The sequence below is a fragment of the Synchiropus splendidus genome, chromosome 8 (genome assembly GCF_027744825.2).
Source record: "Synchiropus splendidus isolate RoL2022-P1 chromosome 8, RoL_Sspl_1.0, whole genome shotgun sequence".
Lineage (NCBI taxonomy): Eukaryota > Metazoa > Chordata > Actinopteri > Syngnathiformes > Callionymidae > Synchiropus > Synchiropus splendidus.
In genome coordinates this window covers 11,750,916-11,776,790 of record NC_071341.1, presented here as the reverse complement: position 1 = coordinate 11,776,790, position 25,875 = coordinate 11,750,916, and the positions used below count along the sequence as shown (strand labels likewise).

The 25,875-nt window shown below is 40.9% G+C and overlaps 1 protein-coding gene across 2 annotated transcripts in view; it reads right to left on the bottom strand.

Annotated features, from left to right (window-relative positions):
- Positions 1-25,875, bottom strand: part of LOC128764312 (cGMP-dependent 3',5'-cyclic phosphodiesterase) — a 136,770-nt gene that overhangs the window by 77,283 nt on the left and 33,612 nt on the right. Inside the window, exons 1-2 of one of the 2 annotated variants that reach the window (XM_053874020.1) lie at positions 16,889-17,031; positions 16,591-16,681 (exon numbers count right to left, since the gene is read on the bottom strand). In XM_053874020.1, coding sequence (XP_053729995.1) covers positions 16,591-16,681; positions 16,889-16,923 — 126 coding nt within the window. In that variant the 5' untranslated portion in view covers positions 16,924-17,031. Of the gene's footprint in view, positions 1-16,590; positions 16,682-16,888; positions 17,032-25,875 lie in introns of those variants that run through there. The other variant, XM_053874019.1, reaches the window with a different exon arrangement.

The following is a 25,875-nucleotide window of genomic DNA, read 5'->3' as shown; positions in this document are numbered from 1 at the left end:
CTCATATGGCATCGTAAGGTTGTGCGCACTGGACAAACGTGGTTATTGCACATTTTTTTAGTGAGACTGGGTTGATATATACCAGCCCTTCTCAAATAGTGGGGTGTGGAGCGATGCCAGGAGGGCGCATGTGACCTCAGAACATACTTTTTTGCCATGCTAGAATAAAGTGTAATTGCACATCCACTCATGAAGTCTTTTCTATCACAGACAAAAACAATGTTAAGTTATTCTTTATTATAAGTTGATCTGTATGACGTTTTTTCTTTTCTTTGATGTCAACAAGGATACAATGTCATGCAGAGGTGTACTTATAATAATTTTATAGACAAATGATACTATTTACAGAGGCGTGAGTTGGAGGGCGCAAAACGTTTACCTCTTCTTACACGTCATTACCCCATCGAAACACCTGTGCGTAAACTATTTGACACCTTGGGAAAAAGAATGGATTCGACAGCGGCTTCTGACATTATAATAATCTGTAAATGTATCTCTGAAAATAGCATAAATCATTTAATAAATAGCATTTAATATATATCATTTATAGGGATGCTCTGATCAGGGTTTTTGCCACCGATACGGATATACATGGATTGACAATGATTTTGTAATCAAAATGATGACACCTTCTGTGAACATGATATGAAAACATGAACCATGAATTTATTTTAATTCAGACACGTTTTAATATACCTCTTTAAGAAGGCAAAAAAGGGAAAAAAAAAAACTTGAATGCAGCAACTATTTTGTCAAAGGACAACTGAAAAACATTTAATTTAATGTGAGACATCGCAGTTTGGTGAGTCTCTTCAAACTTTGTTGTGTCTGTGAAATATCTACATACTTTTCCCGTTCATGTGCTGCAGGATGCAAACTTTATATGGCAGATCGAAAAGAACCTTCACAGCAGACATGCTGCTGCTGAGTGAGCAGCAAGTGCCAGCTGTCACACATGATCGATTGTTCAGGGGATCAGCGATGACAGATCGTGATCGGTGACCGAGCATCCCTAACTGCATTCATACGTACAATATTATTTTAAACAGACTTTTAATGTCGTCATTTTTAAAAGTTCCAATCATTAGCAACACTCTTTATTCATTTTTTTTTTTTTAACTGGGCCAGTAGTTTTACTTTTTATTAATAATGACGAGGAGGAGAACGACAAGGACAACGCAATCATCCACTGGTCCACAGTGCTTGTAATGCCGGTTATCCTGCTATTATGTTCCAGAGAAATATTCCAGTGTGGACTATGAGAAACTCACTTATGGATCGCAAAACTACTTGTTGAGCAGCGGCCATCGGAGAAGTACTTCCACCTCGGGTGGCCAAGACTCTCCCAACAGTCTGTTTTGTAGATGGCGCTCTGTGCTACAAACGTCTTACTTTTTTTTTGTTATTCTACACAGTATCCAATACATTCTCTTAATTAGAATGACACTCTGTGCAGACCTCCAGGCGGACAAAGCAAATCTCTTAAAAACATCTCTCACCAGATATTTTTACTCATGGAACTTAACAAATAAGGTTATTACTTATGATGCCTGAAGGAAAAATGCTGACTCAAACATATCCCCCACATTTGCTTTTCATTAACACTGCTCACACACCACGCAGGTCACACAGAGGAGTGACTCTCCAACTCCATAGATGTGGAGTTATCCAAGTGCAAGTGCTTTCTGGAGAGTGAGTTGTTGGTGTTCACATCACAGGGGTTGTTATCAAGCCATATGACACATTATGAAGACAACAAAGAGATGCACACAACCAACAGGGGGAGACTGCATTTGGATTTTCTATTTTCGTCGCTCAATTAGCATCCCCCTTAGACAGTAACTCAAAAGCTCAGCAGAGTGTAATGTGCATAAATGTTAATCCACAAAAACAGATGCAAGCAAAACACATAAGTCTCTCCTCACAGTTTCCGCCTAAGCACTTTCAACAGGATGTTTTAATCTTACTAAAGGTCCCATTATGCTAATTTCAGGTGCTTTTAATTTGATATGAGATCCTAGTGGAGCACTATCGTGACTTAATAAAAGACTCAGGAAGTTTGTCATTTCTCGTGGCTCCTCTGATCACACGGTGAGGAACAGTCTCCTCTCCTGACCATGACACATTCTCCTGCACACCACCATTGGTCAGTCCACATGGAGGCTTCAGTGAAGCAGGAAACCATTATAAAATTCACATTATTCAATTTATGTACTAAGAATGCTACAACTGCAAACAGCTGCTACAGTTCTGTAAAGAGATCAAGTTGTGTTGAACCTGGAAGTATGGGAGACTCGCCTCACAGCCATTAAACAGTCACAACTGTGAGTCATTTGGATCATAAAATAAATATAGATTGACTGATTTGTTCTTTTAAAGAGTTGTAAATACAAAGACCTCACTGGTTTTACAAGCATCTGAACAATAAGATTAAACTTTGGTCGAGTCCCATTTCTGACCCTCAAGACTAGCACTTGGTTTTGAGAGCCCTCCACTATGAAGTGCCCTCCGACGACAATGTGAGAAGTGATTGACGTCCCTAAGAATTGGCACAGCACTTCATGACACTACGCTTTACTTAGGTAAGGTAGGTAAAGACAACGTACAGTAAGCATTGTTGGCTGCCGTGGTGTGTTTTGTTTACTGTGTATCGAGTGTTGGAGATGCTTTGGAAATGCTTCAGCAAGCATCAGCACTAATAATCTTTGTTTGGTGAACCATGAACCAGAGCCGGTTTTGCCGCCTTTTTGCAGTGACACGTGTTAGATATATGTCAACGTTAATGTTAGCTTGAATGCTGGCCGACTGTTCTTTGTTACGAAGAAACAACATACAGCCCGCTCTCGGTTTTTGAACGTACGGACTTCAAACAAATTGGAGTTTGAACAAAATTATTTATATTTTTTGCCTTCTGATTTCAAACGAAAATCCAGAACTCAAACACCCTTGAAAAAAGCCAGAAAAAACATGACGTGCGCGGAGCGATGAGCTGACCCACGGTACGCTTTGTTATTGTGTATAACGCAGCCTCTGTATGCAGACGTGTCCCGTTAGCTACATTTACTGACTGTTTTGTCTTCATACTGAGGACTATTTTAATCATGGCTCCAAAGAAGGCAAGTGGAAGTAATTTGGCTGCTGGTGCCGAAAAACGGAAAGTTGTGCGTAAAACTGTTGAGTTTAAGAAAGAATTGTTAGCTAAAGCGTGTTTCTGAGCTATCGAAGGAGTATGGCATGAAAAAAATGCTTAAAAAAGCCTATTTTAAGACTTGGAACGCATTATTTCTTTTTCCATTAATTGTAATGGGAAAAATCGATCCAGATCTCAAACAATTCGCTTCTCGAACCGCCTTCTGGAATGGATTGTGGTCGAGAACCGAGGTTGGCTGCACTTGGCTTGTACTCATTAATGGTGTATTGTCAATGTTGTTGGAGCCTTCCGGACACTAACGTGTGATACGAGGAAAAAGTAAACAAACGGAAGAGTAAATCTCGGTGCTAAAATATCCCTGTTGTCCTGACCCCAATGTTTTTAAGTCATGTTATTCAATCCACACTTCATATTCCCACTTTGTTTCAGATCAGCCCTGAACCCCCCTCGGTTTGAAGGGATCATTTCAAGTGGTGAAAGGCGAGTGCCCTCGGTCTTATTGGGACACACTACACTGACATGTAACCGCGCAAAACCCAGTGTTAGGTGAGAATTGGAGGCCAAAGTCAAAAGGAAAACGAGAGAGTTGTTCTACAATGACATTATTTACAAGGACAGATCAGAATGTGGATAGTTAAACTTCAAGAAGAGCCATCACTGCTATGTGGCATCCTGGAACATTTGGGTGTGAAGTAAAAGGGACAGAAAAGGAAAAACAAAGTCGCCAGGGTGACAGGGGAAAAAAGTAAAAGGGGAAGAAGACAAGAAACAGCTGAAACTGCGAAAATGAAATTGGACACTTTAATATAAGGAAGCAACAATTTGGCAATCTTTTTGTTCCTCAGCCGACAAGTTGCATCAGAGAACTGCAGACAAGTGAGGGCATGAGAATAGTCAGGATCGGATTGTTTCCCATGAAATACGCAGCACTTGTGGCAGCAGGATCCGGGTGAATAAGTCACTCCCCTGATCATTGTCAGTCACCTCGCCGCGACATGGAGCATTTTGTTAGCATTTTCTTAACACCATGAAGAGACTGAAATGTTTTCAAGAGATCGCTGATTCCCCACGAGTGAAATCATTTCTGCCTGGAGCGCCAGAGCGAGGCGCTGCTTGGAAAACTCTCCTATTTAAGTGATGAGTGCCAAAGCACTTTACAGCTGACAAAGGCCATGAATGAGCATTTGGCATCACTGGCCTCTTTCTGCTCGCAGTGTTTGAGTCGTCGTGGAGCATCTTCTCATGCTAATGTTGACAGCGGTGATTAGCACTTGAAGATGAAGCGTGAGAAAAGTGGGTCAAACATAGCAGGGTGCAAAAGGCAACTTGGATCATTCAGAGCAAGTTAGGACTCACACCACTACACACACGACTCCAGCGCACATTATTTATCAACGGTGACCTACAGAGCAAATTGCCGTCTGATTGCACAGAGGAAATATCAGCGCATACAGTGTGTTTACATATTCAATGGCAATGATTCCGTGATGAAAACTCTTCAGTTCTTAAAATATGTGCCACATTTGACACAGCAAGTTGAGGACCACATTAAAAAACACAAGACAAGAAAACAATCCCGAAGAGAAAGGAGCACAGTTGCTCTTGGGTGACCTACTGCATTTGTTTATCGTGGTCTTCTGGAGGCAATATGACAGTTTAATAAGAATAACGTTTAATGGAATAGGTAGTAGAATGGTTGCTGTGGTCCAAGGTTATGACCAAATGCCAATAAAGAAAAGGTTGTAGGTCTTCTAAAAAGTCTCCTTGTCGTATACAGAGTAAAATGATTCTCATGCACTGATGCAGATGAAGCAAGCTGCTTTCCTATAACAAAAACAAAACTGACAGTTTAGAGCAAGTGAGGATGTAGATCCCACAGGGACTATAGGAGGAGAAAGAAGGGAAGGACAAATACAAGTTTCAGGTACAAGATTCAGAGGAGAGGGTGAGTTCCACAGCTGCAGTAAAACCTGACATTAGAAATCACTTCCTTTTTACAATACCAAAGGAATTTGAATTTAAAAAAGCATTCAGAACACTCGCTCTGTGGTACAGTACCTGCTCTACCTCTAAACTATTTCTTGATCAAGCATGTTTCATGTATAACTGGCATGAGCTGTAAAACCTGTCCCACAGTATTTGAAGCACTGACTATCACCATTGAGACAGTCGACAACATGGTCGAGGTTTTCCTGGTGCACAGTCGGCTCCTGCTGCTTTTTATCCTAAAACAATTTTGTGACAAATTAAATCAAGCTCAGAACATGGTGAGATCAGACGTTGTTCATGTTTTTCAAATTTGGATTAGTGTGAAGCTTTCATCTCTCGCTGGGAAAATCCAGAATGTTTTTGCTGAAGCAGCATCTAGAGTTTAGTACCAAAATAACAGCAGAGATCATGCTGCGCACATGTGTCAAAGCCAAGGCCTGTGGGCCAAATCAAGTCCTCCATGACCTTTGCTGTGGCCCGCTAGAAATGCACAAGGAAGAGATTTAAGACACGACTCATTTAAGGCACACAAAAATGTGTACTAATAATTGGCGACTCAGAAAGTCAATAACTGATTCCAAATGTCTCAGGAGAAGAAAAAAAAAAAATCCTAAATATATCTTAAAATAAAAACCAAATGTTTAAACGTTTGTTCTCTGGCTTGCCAGTGCTTTTCACGGCTCGACCTCTCGCATGACTTCACATCCTCGCTGCACATGTTGCATGTAACCAAGATTCTTTAGGTTAAATGTGATTAGCCTTGGCATAAATTAGCACTTCCTGCAGGGACTAAAGATCGACTGATGGGATCAGAATGGCAGAAGAATTGTGATGTACGGCTGATAAATCTAAGGGAGCCTAGCATATTCATAAACACTGCGCATGGCTCATAAATTGCATGGACAGATCTGTCTCTTGTTTTTCATTGACAATGCTTATTGATTTTGTTCAAGGCAAATGCTCACCACAGCCACATGAAGTGCGGACAATGACATCCTCACAGAGCATGATGTCTCATTTCCTGTTACTCATTTCCAAGAGGAAGAAAATGAAGAGAAATAAAAAAAAAAGTTCTCACACATTACAAGGGTTTTTTTTAACACCGGAATCTGTAGGGGATGAGTTCACTTCTGGTTCGCCTGTGAATAGGTTATGAGCTGGAGGATTTGTTGGTTCCACGCCTGTGGCTGTGAGATTAGGCTCATGGTCTCCAGTTAAGATCTGCGAGCGCAAATTTGGATGAATCCTTCAGCAAAACCTCCAACTGAACATAGTAAAGGTACAGGTCTGTATATGCCAAAACTTAATTTGGTGTCTTGGACGTGTACATTGTACACAGAGTCTCTGGCAGGTGACCAAGCTCTGAAGGGTGACACCAGTCAGTTGCTTAAATCCAAGCCTATTTTAAGTCTCTATATTTGCCCTCATTATATCAATCACTCCACAGCCATATTTGGATTATTAATAAGGAAAATTATGGGGGAAAAGAGGCTTCCATTTCAGCTCTGTTAACCCCATGTTTGGAAGTCCAAACTAAATCTTTATTTATTGAACAGTATACCCTAAAATAAGTCATCATTCTCCTTCTAAATAACTGGAGGCTCGTTTTAGCATCTCTAGCTACAAAATACATAACTTGTCCTCTTTCACTTCACCTCATCACACAAGCTTGTTTTATCAACCTAATATAACAACATTTTTCCACCTTTCCCTGAACGCCCTCTATTCCTTGGAAGACTCCAGATCATTTAGAATCTGCTTTATGCATTAGAAATAATTTAGTTTCATCAGCCACTTAGTATTGAATTCAATGTTAAGCCAACTATGTGTATTTAAACATTTTGTGGCCACATAAAGTGGCTTGGTGGGCTGGATTTGGCCCACGAGCCTTGGATTTGATGCTGTGCTTATCACCATTAAATGTGAATTTGGCCCCTAGATTTGCAAAACGATTTGTTTTAACTCTTGATATTGGCTGGTAACAAAGCTGTAACAAAGAACAGGTTGAAAGTTGATGCAACAGAGAGGAGGTGCAGGACTAAAGCACTAGAAGAAATAGTTGAGATGAAAGTTCGGATATATATATATATATATATATAAAACAAATTAAAAGACTGGTGATATATATATACTTATATATACACAACACTGTAAGTTCAGCGACACATTGTAATGATTCAAGGGGAAAAATCAGATAATGCAGTATAATACTGTGCATGAAAACAAATTAAAACAATTACATTTTGTGCTACCAGTAAGCAATAAATCACTAAACAACAATCTCCAGTGTACAGAAAGAAAACATTAGTATTAAGCACATGTCATCATAAATACAGCATCATATCCAAGCACCTATTAAATATTGATATAGCCAGCATAAGATATCAAGACAATGTTACATACTCAAGTAGAGCAATATTTTAGCAAATATTGATGATAATATTGCACAATAAAGCATCGCGATGTTTGAGCATGTCAGTATTCAGAGACCATCCACATGGAACATGATACCACAAGTCAATATTTTTGTCGCCGATAACTCATGAGGAAGAAAAAGTGAGGTTTGACTAAAGCACTTGTGTAACCAGCAGTTGCACAACACAGACTGCGGCGTTGCAGTAATCACGGTTCTTTTTCTAGATAAAGTTGACAGACGCGAAATTCTAGAATTTCAGAAAGTGTTGTTAGAAGTGGCCGAGATGGAGACACATGGAATGTTATAAGTGAGATGGAGAAAAAGGTCATGACGTGGACAGTCGTAGGGAGACTGACTGACTCATTTTGAAGGCTTATTTTAAAACATTTTAAGTTATAACAAATAAATACATTTACTGTGTCACAACGTAGTGCACTTCCTTTATTATTATAAAGTGACAGAGAGGGACAGATATTTTTCCTCAGTTAACTGAAAGTTTCTCCACTGGGAGGCCTAAAAGCCACTCACGTGTCTCGATGCATCTCCCCTGATAGAGCTGAGCTTTCAGAGTAAAAGGTACAGAAGCCTTAGGGATTCTGACCTCTCTGCCTATGGAAGACTGAGTGCAGGTCTGTGTAGGCGCGAGAGTGCTCCATTATTGGAGCAAATGAGATCAATAAGTGGGAGCAGAGGTGTTTAAAAACACACATGATGCAGAGGAAGTTATTCAAATTTTTGTCATGGGAGAAGGGAACCTGCCCAGGAAAACCAAAACGATCAATACTGCAGCGCGGTACAGTAAAAGACGGCGCGTGTGGGTGAACGGAACTAAATACTATGCACACACAGATGCCGCACGCTCAAAGACAAAGTGAGAGAATGGGTCACGCCCTTCTATTTAGTTTAACCCCCTGGGGAAATCAGGAAGGCACCTTCTCATGATGTTCTTTCACCCACTTCTCTCTTCTTTTATGCCTCCCTCTATTCAGCTTTTGCATTCAAGTATACGCTATTAGCAGAAAGGACGGACAGCAAATTGATTTGAACTGAAGGAGAACAGTGCTGTGTAGCAAAACGCCCCCAAAAAGGTGATGCATACATCAGAAAGCCAAGAGAATATTTTATAAAAACGGCTTACTGGACGTTTTCCATTTCCAGCCTGCATTTATTCCGATTTCTATGTTAATCTCTCTTTTTTTTTTTTTACCAAAAAGTGAGTGACTAAAATAAAAACCAGGAGCGTGAAGGGAAGATAATGAGATGGAAGAACTGGAACTTTCTGCTAGAGGGATAAACAAGCAATATTCCAACGTTTAGGTCTTTAATCGGGGTAATTTAGGGAGTTAAAAGCAGGAGACAGCTCAAAAGATTTCACCAAAATTCATGATTCATGATGCTTTTCCTTTCCAAAACAACTGTGTTTTTGGTCCATCTGAAGTCTCAGCCACAGCTCTGTGGAGTAAAACTACACCCAGGCTAATACATGTCTCCTGCTCTGTTTCCCGCTCTCACATTTATTTGGTTTATTACTTTACTGAGACTGAAAGAGGTGGTGCACTGAATTATCCCCAGTTATGCAACAGGTACTCCACCATCTAAACATCTCACTGAAAGGCAAGAAAACAAACCGGTTTAGTCGACCATGTCAGTCAATTCTATAGGAGTCCACTTTTAAACAGGCTGGCCCCAAAATTCTCCGAGGTGTTCAATAGAAGTGAGCTCTGTCCATCTGTTAAATTGCCCTGCTGGAGAAAGAGTCGATTACTCACTCTCTGCTTCTGCACTCCCGTTCTTATCTAATGGCCAGCTCGCAAGCGCAGCCATGCCAGATGATGAGAAAACTATACCGTCTTTTTAGAAATGTGCGTGGGCTGACCACCAACAGCGGGTTTCAGATCTGGACCCACAATAAGTGAAGGCATTTCTCCAGCCAAAGTCTATCAGTTTAACAGAGACAAGTGAAGCACCGAGGCAGCACCAAGGTCTTCGCTTTAGGTTCCATCATCAACACTCATTGTTAAAAAATAGCAGGGAATTTTGGTTATAAATATTTACCAAGTCTGTGCACGTTTTTTTTTCCACAGTGAAACTAATTTCAGTCTGCACACTTTAAGCTAATGTTACACAAACATGAATAAAAAGACCTTCAATAGTAATAGTAAAATTGAAAAGTGCATATTTAATACACAACTTTTGCAAATATTTAAAAAAAAAACTGAGCCTAAAGTTTCAGTGTCATACAAACTCAATTCATTATTTAACATTGTGAACATATATTTAGCTTTTCTAAGAATTAAAAAAAAACATTTAAATATATATTTAGTATTTCTATTTGGGAAATATTAAGGATTCTTTATGCATGTTTTATTGCACTAGGACAAGACCAATTCAATATTCATTGCTTATAAGGGGTTTTTATCTGCCTTGACTTTTTTTTTGTTTCACTTAAAGTACAAAAAGTATCCATTTTATCCACCAGAGAAGTCAACTTGGAATAATGGTTGAGATGCATGATCCTTTTGCAAACAGAGAAGCAGGGCGCAGCAGCAACACACCGGGGCTCCACATCTGGGCCAGGCACAACTCACTTTAACACAGCAGGAGGTGCTCGCCCTCCGAGACGACAACAATAAAATACAATAGATTTTCAAACCTCAACTACTTTAACTTCTTGAACTGGAGCTTGAGCTTCAGTGTTTAAGTGATTTAGCTAACTTAGCTTAAAAAAACAAAACAAAACAAAACAATGCTATGCTTTAACATGAGTAGTACAAACAACTATTACGGCCAAACACACACACAACCAAACATATTTGTTTCTTTATCCTTGTGGGGCCTCGAATGGCCATAACCCTTTCCCCAGCCTCTCAACCTAACCGTCCAAAAGAAATGCTTGACCTTAACCAGGGCACCAAACCAAAACTCAATAATAATGACCCAGTTATTTTAACGTTTTCATCCTCAAATAAAGGCTTTGACTTATGGGGTTCACAAAAATGTCCCCAGGAATTAGTCCCCACAACAGCAGCTGGAAAACCACACACACACACACACAAACATTGGCGAAAAGCGCTTAGTCAAACTCCCACCAGGTTAATTTCAGCTAAATTCCGCAGGACAGGACAGATCCCATTGATCAGGCAGAAAAGTGACGCCCTGACACGCTCACATCTACGGCGTGTTGTAAAGACAAGGTGCCCTCATTTCAGCGGTCATTCATCAGAACATGCGATTCAAAGCGATGTACCAAGGGAAGACACTGCTCTCCTCCGATTCTGAACCTTACAAGCACATAAAATCGCAGTGCAGATTCTATGTAATAAAAAATGCTTCTTTTAGTCTTTGTGTTTGCATCATTCAGCCACAGTGGACCATGCAACAGCAGAACCGCTTTCAAAGCATGAAATATATGAGCAGAGCAGAAGGAGGAAGGAAGCGCTCTCTAGACAGCCCCGAGACATCTGCAGTCAAAAGATCCTTTGTTTTTCCTCTGCCATAAATCAATTACACCAAGACATAAATCAATTCCACTGCTCCGTAAATCAGTTTCACCATACGGACAATCTGAATTTACTGGATTGATCCTTCATATTCCTCAGGAATAACACAGATAGAAAAGAAATTATGCTAAGTGAACCAGATAGAACTTTGCTTACATTTCTGATCCACATCATACATGAAGACATGCATCAATGTTTTCTTCTATAGTGTATTACTAACGCCTAACACTAACACCCTCTCTAGCAAACGCCAGTACTGATGACACTTCCTCTTTTTGGTTCATCCAACACCTGTTTGGTGACTCATCTGAACGACAAAAGACACGTTCTATTGTAGGATCCAATGCAAGGTGCAAACATTGACTTATACAGTAAAAATATAGGGCCACGACGACATGTATAACATTTAACGCGACGGCCAATTGTTTGATACGGTCGTAGTAAGTGGCCCAAAATCTTAAATAATAAATAAAAATGTTTACTTTTGATCAACATTTTACACTTTAATGGTTGTTTAGTCGACTAAGCGTTCAGATAGTCGGTGACTAATTGACTCAAAATAATTTTAAAAAAGTAATATTCCTTCAAACGTTTCATTAAATATTAAAAATAGAACGATACGTTATTATGAAGATTTTTTTTAAGTGATCAGAGAATTTGCAGATTTAAATTTTAGGATCCAGATGGTCAAAATTCATTTTGCGACGTGATCTAAAACATAATAATCTGGGGTCAAATGCAAGGCGATGGTTTCACACCTTCAACATTCACCATCATAGCAGTCCTGTTCTGGGTGGAGAGAGTTTCTTCAGGATGATTCACTCATCACCAGGCGCGTCACCATTAAGAGTTTGATTCATTCAAGCCGCCTCTTGTTGATTTCTGCCTCCAACAAAAAGTGTGTCCTTGAAAACCACGCTCCTTTATAAATATTTTTTTCACATCAATTTTCAATGAGCAATCAATAAAGAATGTTCTCGCTGCCTGTCTTTCATCAACGCTTTTCTGTTGTGAAATTAAGCAAGGTTTATTCATTCACCTCTTTTCAATGTCTTCTCTCCGTGTGCACTTCAGCTCTCGGATTTACTCAGACAAAAAGGGCTCCAAGGCCGACCTCATCATCTTTGTCTCCAGCTCGGCGCTTTCATAAGGCAACTCAAGGTTTGTTGATCTGCTTTATGAAGGCTCGGAGACCTTATTGATTCCAGCCGCTCCAGCTGATTTTAACATAAATGGCACCTCACAGAATTATTATTACCTTCATTTCAAAGTCCTCGTCTGGGCCAGTTCCAAATCCTCAGTTAAAATAATTCAGAGTCCATTTAAAACATAAAACCACACATACGCACAGGGCTGAAAGAGATTGGCTGCAGGAACAAATGGAGCCTTGGGCTGTCACCGGACGGCCAATCTATTTAGTTTCTGCCGCGATTGTTCCTCGCCGCACATCTCATCTGTCATCACTGAATCATCGGGGGTGTAGATTTTTATAGATTCTGCTTCCAACTGTTAAAGTCGCGCCTCAACCGATCGATGGGATTTAAATCAGGCGATGGAGTTGACAATGTGGAGACAGAAAGTGCATGTGAGTGAGGACAGCACTGGCTGCGTACGGTGCTTCCACGTCCAACGATTCCAACCTGTTTCTTTGCCTCGCCGCCCAACAGCTCTCTGCCAACCCTCTTACTTAAACTGCCTCATATTCCTACTTCACAAACAGGGCAATTAACATAACTGCCTGTCACCATTATTGTAATACAATAACAGCTTTTTACGATTGTGTGTTTTGAAGCTGCTGCTCTACATAAGCTTGGACTGCAGATGGTTTGTTTTACAACACCGTACGCTTATTTGATGGCCATTCATTCTTAAAGCCATCCATTTTAAACGCGATATTTACATGAAACCAAGCCCCACATAATAGCACTAATATGTTTATAGTCCTGTGTATATTGAGGGAAGAATGGAGGCTTAGCTCTCCAGACCTCGGCTGCTATTGAAGATCATTTGTTTGAGTCCCAGGAGGAGACTGGTGACCGCCGAACGGCTCTTTGAGATTGACTGACTGCAGTGAACGTCAAGATCTGTACCATCCCCTCAGCACTGCTCGCTCTCATGATATAAAAGCACAGCTGACAGGAAGACATGCATCTGCATAAAACATTGAAGACTAAATTGATTTGAATCAGTTTTGCCAGCTTCGTGCCCATGCAGCGACGGCCCAGCTGTGTGGACAGCCTCCGATTCTGTCTTTAACCTTTATTAATATGCAGAAAATGGAGTGGTGTAACCGGCAGGCTGTGTCTTACAAAATGCTGTTTGCGAGCGGTTAAAGTTGTTGGATTAAGATAAGATACTAATTTCATACAAAGCTTCTTTCGCAGGGATTTTTTTTTTAGTCAACCAATTCAGTGATGTCATCACCAAAACATCTAGCATAAAAGGCAATATTTGCGAAAAACCTTTCAATTTTCCCTTTGTTCTAAATGTGTCACATATCAACTAATACTGGTTGATTTCCATAAAAAACTTTCGATCAACATTTTACACCTTAAAAGTCGACTAAGTGTTCAGATAGTTGGTGACTCAAAATAATAAAAAAATAAGTCATATTCCATCAGATGTCTCATTAAATATCAAAAACAGAATGACACCTTATTATTAAGATTTTTTTTTAAAGTGAGCTGACAATTCGCAGATTCAAATTTTAGGATCCAGATGGTCAAAATTCATTTTGCGGCATGATCTTAAACGTAATAATATGGGGTCAAATGCAAGTTTGATATTCAAAGTTGTTGGATTAAGATATAAGTAGGGCTTGGACTTGGATGAATAAATGACAGACAAAAACAAGTTATCGATGCAAATAACCCAGACTCATTTCATACAAAGCTGTCTAAACTAAACTGTCTCAAGCGAGTCAGAGAACACAAACCTCCTCTTTCGAGGCGTGTGAGCGTTTTAAATTCTTGTAATTCCACCCTATTGCTTGGTTTTCCACTATGACATTAATCTTCAATGGTTAAATGTGTAGAGGAGTCATGATGTTGTTGCTCTCTTCTCCACGCATGCGCAACGTAGCACGAACCACAGTAAGACCGACCTTTGAAACCACATTAAAATGCATTTATTTTCCTTTTGTTCTGCATGTGTCACGTATCAACTAACACTGGTTGAGTTCCATGCCAAGTCATTGCCATTCGACGAGTGACAGAGATTACAGCGGCTTGTACTTATGGAGGATCAAGAACGGGAATTACACGTTCCTTTTGAATGCTTTTTTCTCCTGAATACCACGCAACTGATATCTTTCCTTCATTATCGACTGTTGTGTACAGTGGAGAAATAATCCCCCAACAAGCACAAGAGTACGGTGTTAAAGACTGGTGTAACTCGATGGACTCTGCCTTAAACACCAGCGTGTCAGAACCACTGTGATCTTTGCTGCAATAATCCCCACATCTGCTCTGACAGAGACTGAGAAGAGATTAACCTGCTGCTTTTACTGCCTCATTGGTTGGCACATTACACAAATAAAACACACACACACACAAGCGTAAACACTGAATGCATTAATGTACATATTTATACAGCAGTGGAAGGATAACCTTGAGGAGGATTGTCTTCTCTGTCACAATGATTTTAGGAGACCCACAAAATCTAACACTACAAAGCACACGATTGGGATTTTTAAAAAATCATTTTGGATATGGTTGGCGATCAAATAGCATACAGTAAATATAAACTGACCCAGAAAGAGCCGGCGTGCAGGAAAGGAATGCAGTCAGACAGGACTGTGTTTACGTCACAGCCTGGTGTTGAAACAGGTATGTAAATTTGGCGTCAAGCACAGGTACTTGACAAGTGTGCACGCATGCAGAAACACACGGCACGGCCATTCATGCTTATAGGCTTAATTGATGGGGCGATTCATCATTCAGAGAAAGACGTTTCAGGGTAAACACACGTCACGTCATTAATAAGCTCTGTCTGTTTCTTCTGCTGACAAATTAATATAGATGGAAAATTCAGCTGACACCCATCATTGAACATGACAGCGTCTCTCTGAGTGGGAGTGTCCATATGTTCCCTGGACGGACTGGTGACCTGTCCCCCTTGTCTTGCCTTATTTAGAAGACATGGGCCCCCGAGGCCCCGAGCGTGGGATCAGTATTATTATTATTATTATTATTAGTCTTTCAAATAAGTTTGACTTCATTTGGTTCATTCACTCAACAATTGTTGTGCTTTCATCCTGACTTTTTTATACTTAAATTTCCCATTAATGGCTGTTTTGGTTTTCACATCACAGTGTTTGACGTGGTGCACAGAAAAATTTCAACATTTCCCTTGCTTCCTATTACTGCATCCATCTATTAACGTCCACGTCAAGCAGATCTGTTCTCCACTGAGTTGTTGCTGCGACATTTAATGTATGCGGTGCACATAAAGCCTGGTTCTGTTTTTAAAGTGTTAAGATTAGTTTGAGTCATTTTTTACATCTGAGCTCAAATATCTAACACCACCTTCAAAATACTGTGTAGGTAGCATGTTTCGCCTGTGTGCAAAGATGCAATTCTCTGTCCAGATGATGGGATTTCACAGAATCCGTAAACCACAGCAGTCAATCAGAACTGCCCCCCGTCCCCACCCCCGATCTAAATATAACTCACAAATGTCGCCGTTCGCAAAAATGTAATTCCGCTTTAAAAGAACGACTCAAACGACACGTGGAAATTAACAAAAGACACTGGATGAACTGATGTATAAAATATGAATCTCTGGATTTAATGCATATTTCATACCCTAATCTCACTTCCCACACGAGGGAGCCACTTTTGTGTGGGTGTTTTGTACGTACTTGCATGTCAATGAGTCCATACTGTATAATAGAATTTTGCAAAACACACCAACCAAGCATCTAATCTCAGTATGTTATTACTGCAGCACATAAATGTACTTCGCATACATCACTGGGCGCACAATGTCTGTTTAATAGCGCACATGGGTTAGGGGACATAAAAAATGATTTAGCTGTCGTCTTTACAACAATCTCAAAGCGAGGGAGAAAGGGAGTAAAGAAGGGGGCGAAGCAGAGCTGTGGTGGCTGGGGAGGTGCATTGACAAACTCAGTCAATACATTTTAAAAACATTTTGTAGGTGTGTTGTTTAGAGCCCGACACACACACAAACATACAATGTTCAGATGAGATGTTCTGATCTACCATTGGAGTTTAGACTTACCTCCTTCTAAGTTCTTAATTTCCATGACAGGCATGTTAAGTGGATAACAAAAAGCAGAGGTGGTTGTGTGCTTGGTTTGTGTGTCAGAATAAAAGTAGTGTAACAGACAAGACTCTTGTGTGAATATGAAATTGACTTCAACTGCTCAGAACGAGGAAATGACACTTCAAGCTGCAGCACATGGGCAGGAGAGGAAAGGGGAAGAGGGCAGAGGTGAGCGGCACAGCATCCTGTTTTTCACACACCATCAAAGGACAGAGGACAACATCAGTCAAGAGCAAAGGGCTTACCTGCAGTTTTTCAGACAAGGTGGCGGACTGCCTGGATGTCAGCGTCGGAGCAGAACTCTCTTCTGGACGCAGAAACACTTGCTGACCGCGTCTGGAGGAATTCAAGCAAAAAAAGGATGTGTTGGTGTGTGAGGAAACATCAAGTGTCATTGGTAAGCAGTTGGGAAAAAAAAGGGGGGCCAGAGTAAAACACAAACACACACAAGTAATCCAACTTGGGCTGAGAAGTGCTGGAATTTAACAGTGTGTGAGGGAATGTGGTCAAAAGGTGTGTTTCTCCGTGTTGGTGTGTCCTTACAGGTCCTTCCCTGTCTTCCTCTCGAGTTCAGTCATGTCATCTCCACCTGTCGTATGCAGAGAGAGCGCTGGAGTCACACACACATTCACTCACACACACAGCGAGGCACCGGTGCACACGCTCGCGACGACGGGCTAAGACACACACTGGTGCGCTGACAGCACGAGCTGCAACACATAGAGCTGAGAATGAACACAGTCCCTCCTTCTCTCTCCTCCCACCCTCTCGCTCTCTCTCGCTCTCTCTCTCTCTCTCTCTCGCTCGCATGTCCTGCTCCCTACCTCCGCTCCTCTACAGAATCGGTCACATTTCCCCAATATTTGCTTTTTGCCAGCAGAGAGCACGTAGAAGCCAAACATACTTGAGCAGTTTACTCAGACTATTAAATCAACGCAGACAGCTACTTTTAACGCCAAATAATTGATCATTGACTAACTGATGCGCTCCTTCTCACATTGTAAAGGGGACCAGGTGTCGCCAAAATGAATGACAACATGAGGGAGCATATTTTTTTTCATTCACAGGAGAGAGAGTGAGCAAGCATTGGTACTTGTTGAGGCTGTCCTGCTCCAGTTAAGCCCCACAGTAGCCTGCAGCACTACACCAACTACCGATGGCTTATAACAGCAAATTATTCATATTCAAAAATTCAAAAAAGCAGCTCACTATGCAGACATTTTGCACACGCCAGAAAGATGAGGTCTGGATCAGCAGGTCATGAGACAGTTCAATTTGGTGACATTAGCTTGCAGCAGCTTTAGAATGTTACGCGATGACCCTCGCTTCATGCCTCTGATCTGCAAATCTATTTCACATTTCATGGGGAACTTCATGCTCAGATGAAATATCCTTGCGTTTCATGTTCGGGGAAGAAAAAACATGTCTCACAGACGCAGTACAGAGCAATGATAATGTAATTTGAAAGCAGGTTATCGGCCTTGGTAAAGGTGCCCTTTCAGTTTGTCTTTGACTAGCAAAGATAAATGGGGTGGATGTTCTAATTCGTCGTGAAAGGATAGAGAGTCAAAGTAAAGGTGAGAAGGAAAAAGGAAACCTTATGATGATTAATAACCATCAAAGAGGATGAGGGGATAAAAACAGCTGACCAGAAACACACACAGTTCATGTGTTCTGTTAATACTTCTTTTCCAGCTTGCGTTGCTGACAGAAGGACGACAGGATCAAAGGCAGCAGAGCCGCCGCCCAGTGTGCGCGCGCACATTAGGATCATCGTTGAACACGGAGAAATGAACGCAGGAAGGTCATTGAGTCAGGACCAGTGAAAGGAGAAGAGCATATGTTCATAAGGCATCCTCCCGAACCAAAACAAGCCAACCTTACTAGGCTCTCCTGTTGCATCATGGAAGGACATGAGTCTCATCCACGTTGTGTCACATTCTGACCAATGAGATGCTACTCTAGAACATGGAGGTGAAGTGGCCGTTTGGAAGGCTTGAGTAGGCAAAACGGTTTTTTTTTTAATCACATTTAGCAGAGGAAAACAGTGGAGGAAAATTGGGTAACATCAAAGCATCCTGGCTTAAAACAGCCATCGTCATGAGATGTTGTGAGCAAGTGCAACTGGATGGAGGTCCTAGGATAGAACTGGCATTTTCCCAGCAGAACTTGGGGGCCGAGTTTTCCTCAGTATTCCCCCAGAAGAGGTGGAGGAGGTTTCTGGGAAGTTTGGGATTTTTTTTTTTTTATTATTGAGCAGCTGTGTCACTGGCCAGCCACTTTCACACTGTAGGAACCTTTTTACTTCTGAGAAGCATTTTCAAGAACCTTTTTGAATTTCTATCTAAAAAAAAAAAAAGAAAGTATCTATCTATCTATCAATTATAAGTACTTTATTACTATCATTATTTATAGTAACTTTTAATCTATGCATTGTTTTATTATTTTGTTCGTTGCTGGACACCTGCATTTCTCCCTTGGGAGATTAATAAAGTTTTTTTTATCTATCTATCAACTTATCTATTTTGCTCTAAGAACCACCATTCCCACAGCGGGCAAACAGAAGAGGCGCCTTCACTACAGTAGAACAGCGGCACTGAAAGATAAACAACAAACTCACAATAGTGAGTGAGGAGGCAGCAGTGTCAATGTTCTCTGCATAACTAGAATCACTCACCAAAATCAATGACAAAGGATTTCGTTTTTAAATGTTGGTCAACACAATACAAAGATTGCACAGTCCTCTGTTCGTGAGATGAGCGCACAGATTCTTCCAGAGTAAATCATGGAAAACCCTTGATCTAGAATTTAATCACAAGTAAGGACTAACTAACATCAAGTGCGTCTGAATTAAAATGACTTCTCATAGATAAACAGTGACTGCTACACAAAATAGATGACACATAAACTATATCTAAAGTATGAGTCGATCTAACTCACACTAATCCACATGGCTCAATCTAACAACTCTGACTCTGAGGAGTCCCAGAGTAACGATTATCATCATTATTGAGAGTTTCATGAATTAAAAAAAGGCTAAAACTAGGAAATGGAGAAAAAGTCCTCCAGACTGTGCATGCTGCTTTGTTTTGGTGGCAGCTTTCGTACGTCGGTTCCAGGTTCCTGCTGCGCGAACATATCTTGGATCCATTCGATCTGTGAAATTATTTCAGGAATTACTGTGAGTAGGTGGCGGGAACATAAACTGAATTGTGCTTCCACCTGCACACTGAAGTACATCTCCCAACCTCCCCACCAATCCACAGCTAAAAAAACAGATGTCACAACCTTTGAATGGCTCATCGCTGTTCGAGACACAGATCACGTTGCCTTAAGGAGTCACACTGAGATGTGAAAGGTCAGCAACACATGGTCACCGCCTGATTTCAAGAAGGTTCTTGGAGGGCAGCGCCATATCAGTCGGTATTGACGCGCGCTGATGCAGGGAAAAACCGAGATAATAAACACGCCGCACATTCCACATCAGCCAATCCATTCAGCAGGCCGTCCACTGAAAGCAGGCACAAAACACACGGCTAGAAAACACAAAAATCAAAAGAGTCAAATGCTCCGGCGACGTCAGCTGCTGCAGACCGAGAGACACTCCCACAAACACATGATATTAGTGCCAAGGAGTTGAGCAGAATAGAGTATTGATCAGCAGTTTTTCATTAGAGTAAGGCTGCTCAGATGCAATCAACGCACAATACTAACCCTGTGATCACTGGCTGATCCAATTGCACAGTGCAGCACACAATGACACAGCGTGAGTTAGGTATACACAACACAATTGGCAAACAAAGATACTGCTGGGGTTATTGTGAACAACCTTTGTGTGAGCAGTGTCTCTAGGTGTGTTTGAGAGAGTGTGTTCTAGCTCAAATATACATGAATAAAGTCAGAATATTCAGTGGCGGAAATTGAAGAATGTGTGTGTGTGTGTGTGTGTGTGTGCATGCGTGTTTGTGTCCCAGCTGCCATTAAGCGGTGAAGTGATGGAAAGCTCTAATGGTGAAGGTGCACTCAGTGGAATAGTGCTAATCTACATAATGGCAGGGCAATATTAGTAGAGTTGCACTACCAACACTGATGCTGATGCACACGTCCGCACACACGCCCGTAAATCCAAGTCTCCCTGTGCTGATCAGAAGGATCATGTCATTCATTGGCACAGAGACAACTTTTGTTTAAAGATCTGTGCAGGATCTCAACGTATCTGATGGAAATACTCTATGTTACACTGAATTTGGAACTCAAATACACTGGGCCGCGGCTGATTTTCCAAGACGTACATTGGCACTCTCACGTCCATCCTCGAGGAGGCTTGCAGACATCGGTGAAATCCTCATTCACAGAACAATACAGCTTGTCATCTTCAGCGGCGGCACCGCAAGAGCAACTTCTCGGAAAATCATGGAGCGGCGTGAAAAGATGGAAGCGAGCGTAGATTGGACAGGTAGCAGGCTAAAAGGTTGGCAGTCAATCAAGTCCCTCGCATTTATGGAGGTGTGACAACTTTGACCTCATGCAGCGTGACACCAGTTCTGAATAGGCAGAAACAAGCATTAGTTATTCTGAGAAAGAATACTTTTCCTTGCACAACAACAGCAGGAAAGCGACCGTGGCACACCCAGCTTTATCAAGTCACGTAGACAGGCACACACTCCAAACACTCGGCTGCTCTGTTTATATTGATAAACCATGTGAGCAGAATACCGGATTTGGTTTCATTTGTAAGACGTCTTGTGCTTTATGCTCATGCATCACACACAGACCACTGCATTGAACAGTGGCAGAGCCTGTGACGTCAAGACATGTCATCAATGTAAATAAACTTTGGCCGGGGGTAAAGTAGAATAAAACACTACGCAGTGGCTGAAAGCATATTTACTCCTTACCACTCGAAGGGTTAATCCTGAGTCATAAATATTTTAAGGCTTCCAAGCATCATCCCACAAACCTGGCCAGTACATGAGAGCGCTGGAGAAGCATTATGAAAATAAAAAGACCAGTGTAGTTTAAGAGGATCAGACCATATGTAATGGATAATCTAATAAATAGTCAATTGCAATAGTAATATTCAGTTTGGTGATATTTGAACAGAACCGTTTTTGCTATTTTAGTCACATGTTTAAGAGGAAGACCAGGGATGTCCATTTTCCAGAGACAACTGTATAAGCTAAATGTTTCAGAAATTGCAACTATAACGGAAAGCTGTGGACTTCAAATTCTCAACTCATATTTACAGGGAACTGATTTGCTGTAAAGATACTAAATACACTCACCTTGAGGATAAGAGAACTCTGGAGAACCCTCATTTAATAATTTATTAAAATGTTGGAAAAGAAGCAGCAATATAAATTCAGCATCATGAAAGTTTCATTTGCCCCTTTTCTTCATGCAATGTGACCTCCATATTTAAAAGATGTTAAAAACATTATAAGTTGTTTATTTGCTTTTTTTTATCAAAATAGTTTTGCTGCATTAAATAAATAAATGTTTATCGGCAACACAATTATTCCCTTTTTTGGGTTGAAAATGTATGAGTAAAGCATGGAGTATTAAACGGAATATCCTGGCAACTGGCAAAAAAAAGTAAAAAAAATAAAAAGCTAAAAATAATTAAAGAATAGAAGCAGATTTTAGAAGCGAGTAGAGATGATATTTAAAGATGACAGCGATTGCTGTTATAATTTTAGCGATAGTCAAAGTGCTTGCCTTGCCATTTTGATTCAACCATTTTAAGTTTGACTGAACCTGAGTGGTTTGGACTGATCAGAACCATTTGAGAATTTTCTGGCAGCATGAGACAGCTGCAGGTGAGTTCGAATGATGTTACAGATGACACAGCAACTGCTATAGACGAATGATGGATTGCTATAATGTGCGTGTGTGCGTGTAAACTAGATTAAGTTAAAAAATAACCACGGTGAAAATCGGATTATTATTGTGCCCATTTTGACTTTGATGGCAAATGACGTTCAAGCAATAAAGCAAAAATAAATCAATACATAATAATACTAATGGCGGAAGTGTCAAGGCAAGTGGAGATCTCGTCCTCTGAAGATACAGAAATTGTAAAGAATTATTATGAAGAAGATATTAATATTAAGAAGATTCATGAACAATAACTAAATTAAAATACCTAAAAAAGCAGGAGGAATTCAAGTTTCAATTCATTTCAATTGTCAGTCAAAATGTCTGCGTGATATTTAAACTGGAACGTCATGTTTTTACACTGATCCCTATATGAAGCTATGTGCACACCTGCTCTAGGATTTGGTGCGTGTCTGGATGAGTGGGACCCAGAAAGCGAATATCATTTAGAGAGCTGCTTCACATCAACATGTTGAGAGGCTTCTGGTTGCTATGTGATTTTGAATGTTGGCAGCCAGTTCAATTTATAAACCAGTTTCCATACCAACACACAGTCTCGCAGCTAAACTCCACCTCAGCAGCAGCAGCAGAAAAGATTAATAAGAAGAAAAGAGTGAATGAAAGGGTTAGGGCTCAAAGAAGAAGATTTGGGAGAAATAAACCGTCCGTCTGCCCATATGAGGACGCCTTATTACACAAATATATCTGCAGTGAATGTCATTGAAATGAGGCTTCAGCAGGTGATGTGTTTAATAGGCTTATTTACGCTGGTTTTTAAAATAATAGGGTTGACAGAAGAAAGTGCATTGTTCCAGGCCCGAGTAGCGTGGCGAATAATGGGTCTGATAGACCAGTCCAGTGTTGAGGGAAAAGAGGAGAGCCCAACTGTTTAAAAAAAAAGCAGAAGCAGAACATGCTCTGTTTGCTGCAATAATGTCAGTGACCCTGAAGTAACCCCGGAGCAGGTCAGCTCTGACTCTGGACTGCATTTATTTCTGATGACATCAATTGATTCTTTGATCCATGGAGGGTCAGTGCACATGCGACAGCCACTGTTCTGTTCTGTTAAAAATGTCAGACCTTTCTCTGGACTGAATGGGGAGCTCATGATTATGAGCGCAGATATTGAGTCCTTATATATATATATATATATGTTTAAATGTAGCACTGTAGTCTGCTTTAAATATGAACTCAATGTGTCCTTTGATCTCTGGCTTCTTACTTGATCTGTTTGCAACTGCGTTCCGAAGATCCTACACACGTACAGCAACTCTTTCCCAACCAGGCATCTGCACGCCAAACTTTTCCGACTAGCTGTCGGAGCACATCCTCTTCCTGCCTGTCACAGACTCAATGAGAGGTCATGACTGAGTCAAGCAAGCAAGAGGTGCTGATGCCACCATGTCGAAAAATGATAAGTTTGATCAGCTCTTGTCTGCGTGTTAAATATGGACTTTTTGATAGGCACACACACACACACATTTGTATTTCTATAATTATAATGACAGTTATTTTGATGTCTTCATCCTCAAATTGAGGCTTGGATGGTCCCTGTAAAAGCACAAGGTCCTCCCAAGGATAGTGTTCTGTCAAGGTTAGGTCCCCACAAGTAAGGAAAAGCTAGGTACAAACACACACACACAAGGAAAACCTAAATTCTCTGCTTAACATTTCTGTTACTTGCCACTGTCGGACCCCAGTTCACCACCAAGACAAAGCTATGGAGGCTACTGGGACTCTGAATCCTCCCTCAGTGTCATCAGGGAACAAATACTGTTAAATCTGCTGCTGTTTCTTTACAAAGGAGCTACACAATCAACAGGGTCCCATCGGGGACTGACGCTACAGTCCCTGAGCACCTTCGCTACTCTCCAGAAAAACATCAGAAACACTTCCTTTTGAAAAAAAAACCTGAAAGGTACATCATGTGTTCGCTACAACTCTTCAGAATTGATATGATACACATCCCGATACAGGAGTGGCAATACAATGCATTGCACTACTGTAAGGACAGAGATATATTTATTTTATTTTTATTTTTTGCTGCATCACAAATGCATCAGCATATAAAAGTGTTTAGCTACTAAACATTGATAGAGCAGGCATAAAAGACAAAAATAAAAATAAAAAAACCTTCATATCAAAAAGGAAAAAAAAAAAGAAAAATGAAATTACAAGACCAAGTTAATTTGCAGATCGATGAAGATAAAATGACAGTAAAAATTGGCCAATTGAAATATATTTATGTTGAAATAATAAAGGATTATATGCAGCATGTACTCTGACATATTTCAGTGCAAGTGAAGTCCACCCTAAGGGGGATAAAAGGTCTGCCTGCGAGCGCCTGTCCCACTGCCACAGTGAGGAGCTTCCTTCCTGATGCTGCAACAATTCTTTCATACACACATTTCCTTCCTTTGGAATTTGGTTTGTAATAGGTGAGTGGAAGCAGTAGCCAAAGGAGAAAAAAAAACAAAAAAACTCCTGGGGCATAAGGTTGAAAAAAAAAAAAAAAACGGTTAGAGATAGGAGGAAGGTGCTGAAGCTGATGAAGAGATGTTGAAGGGTAAGAAGGAGGAACCTGACCCTCTCTGTCATCTGCACTTCAGCCAGCAGGCGTCAGCTAAAAAGCTTCAGGGTGTTTGAGATGCGGTCGGATGACTCGCTACTTATTGGCGAGGCATCACAAGTTGTACAGTGCCATGCAGAAATGAATAAACTACACCATGAACATACCTTGACAAACATCATGTGCAGCTTTCCTCGAGGGAACAAATGCAAATGCTACCAAAATACTCTTCACGGAAGAAACATTTCAAGCTATGCATGAGTTGAAGAAGAGAGACAGACTGAAACAAGAGAGGAGCAGCAATGTACAAAGGTTAAAAATGTAACTTAACTTGCTGGAAACATATCTGAATGTACACCAGTTATTCTGATTTACTTCAGGTTTCTTAGCTCTAGTTTCAAGAGTCAGTGCGCTGGATCCGGCAGGTTGCTGCTACACAACATCAGGAGAATACATCACTTTCTGACCCAGAGGGCAGCACAAGCGCTCGCCCAGGCTCTTGCCACCTCACCTCCAGATTATTGCAACTTTGTCCTGGCTGGTCTGCCTGCCAATACCATCACATCCCCACAGCTCATCCAGATGGAATTAGCTCGCCTTCAACCTGCACAAATTCTCCCACACCACACCACACCACGCCTCCACTCCCTTCACAGGCTTCCGATAGCTGCCAGAATCCATTTCAAGACTCGAGCTCTCGCCTTCCGGGCCGCTAAAGGATCACGTACAGTGTGCAGCAGAGAAAATCTTAAGTCTTATAAACAGCCCGTCCACATTGCTCATCGTCAACCATTGGGCTTGCTGGTCCCACAATGGAGAAATGAACTTTATATATGCACATCAGACACTCTTTGAACACAACTTGATAATTTTGCCTACATATGTGTACTTTTACATTCTTCACTTTAATTCCAATTTGTAGCACAGATCAGTCTGTGTTCAAAAGTGGTTGATCTGGTGGAGCTAATGGATATAAAGGAAATAAGAAAAATGAAAAAAAAAAACAGCGAACACAATGGACAAATGAATGTATAAGGACGTTTTTCTGAGGCTTCATGAAACAGTGTCCTCATTTTCAAAGCAC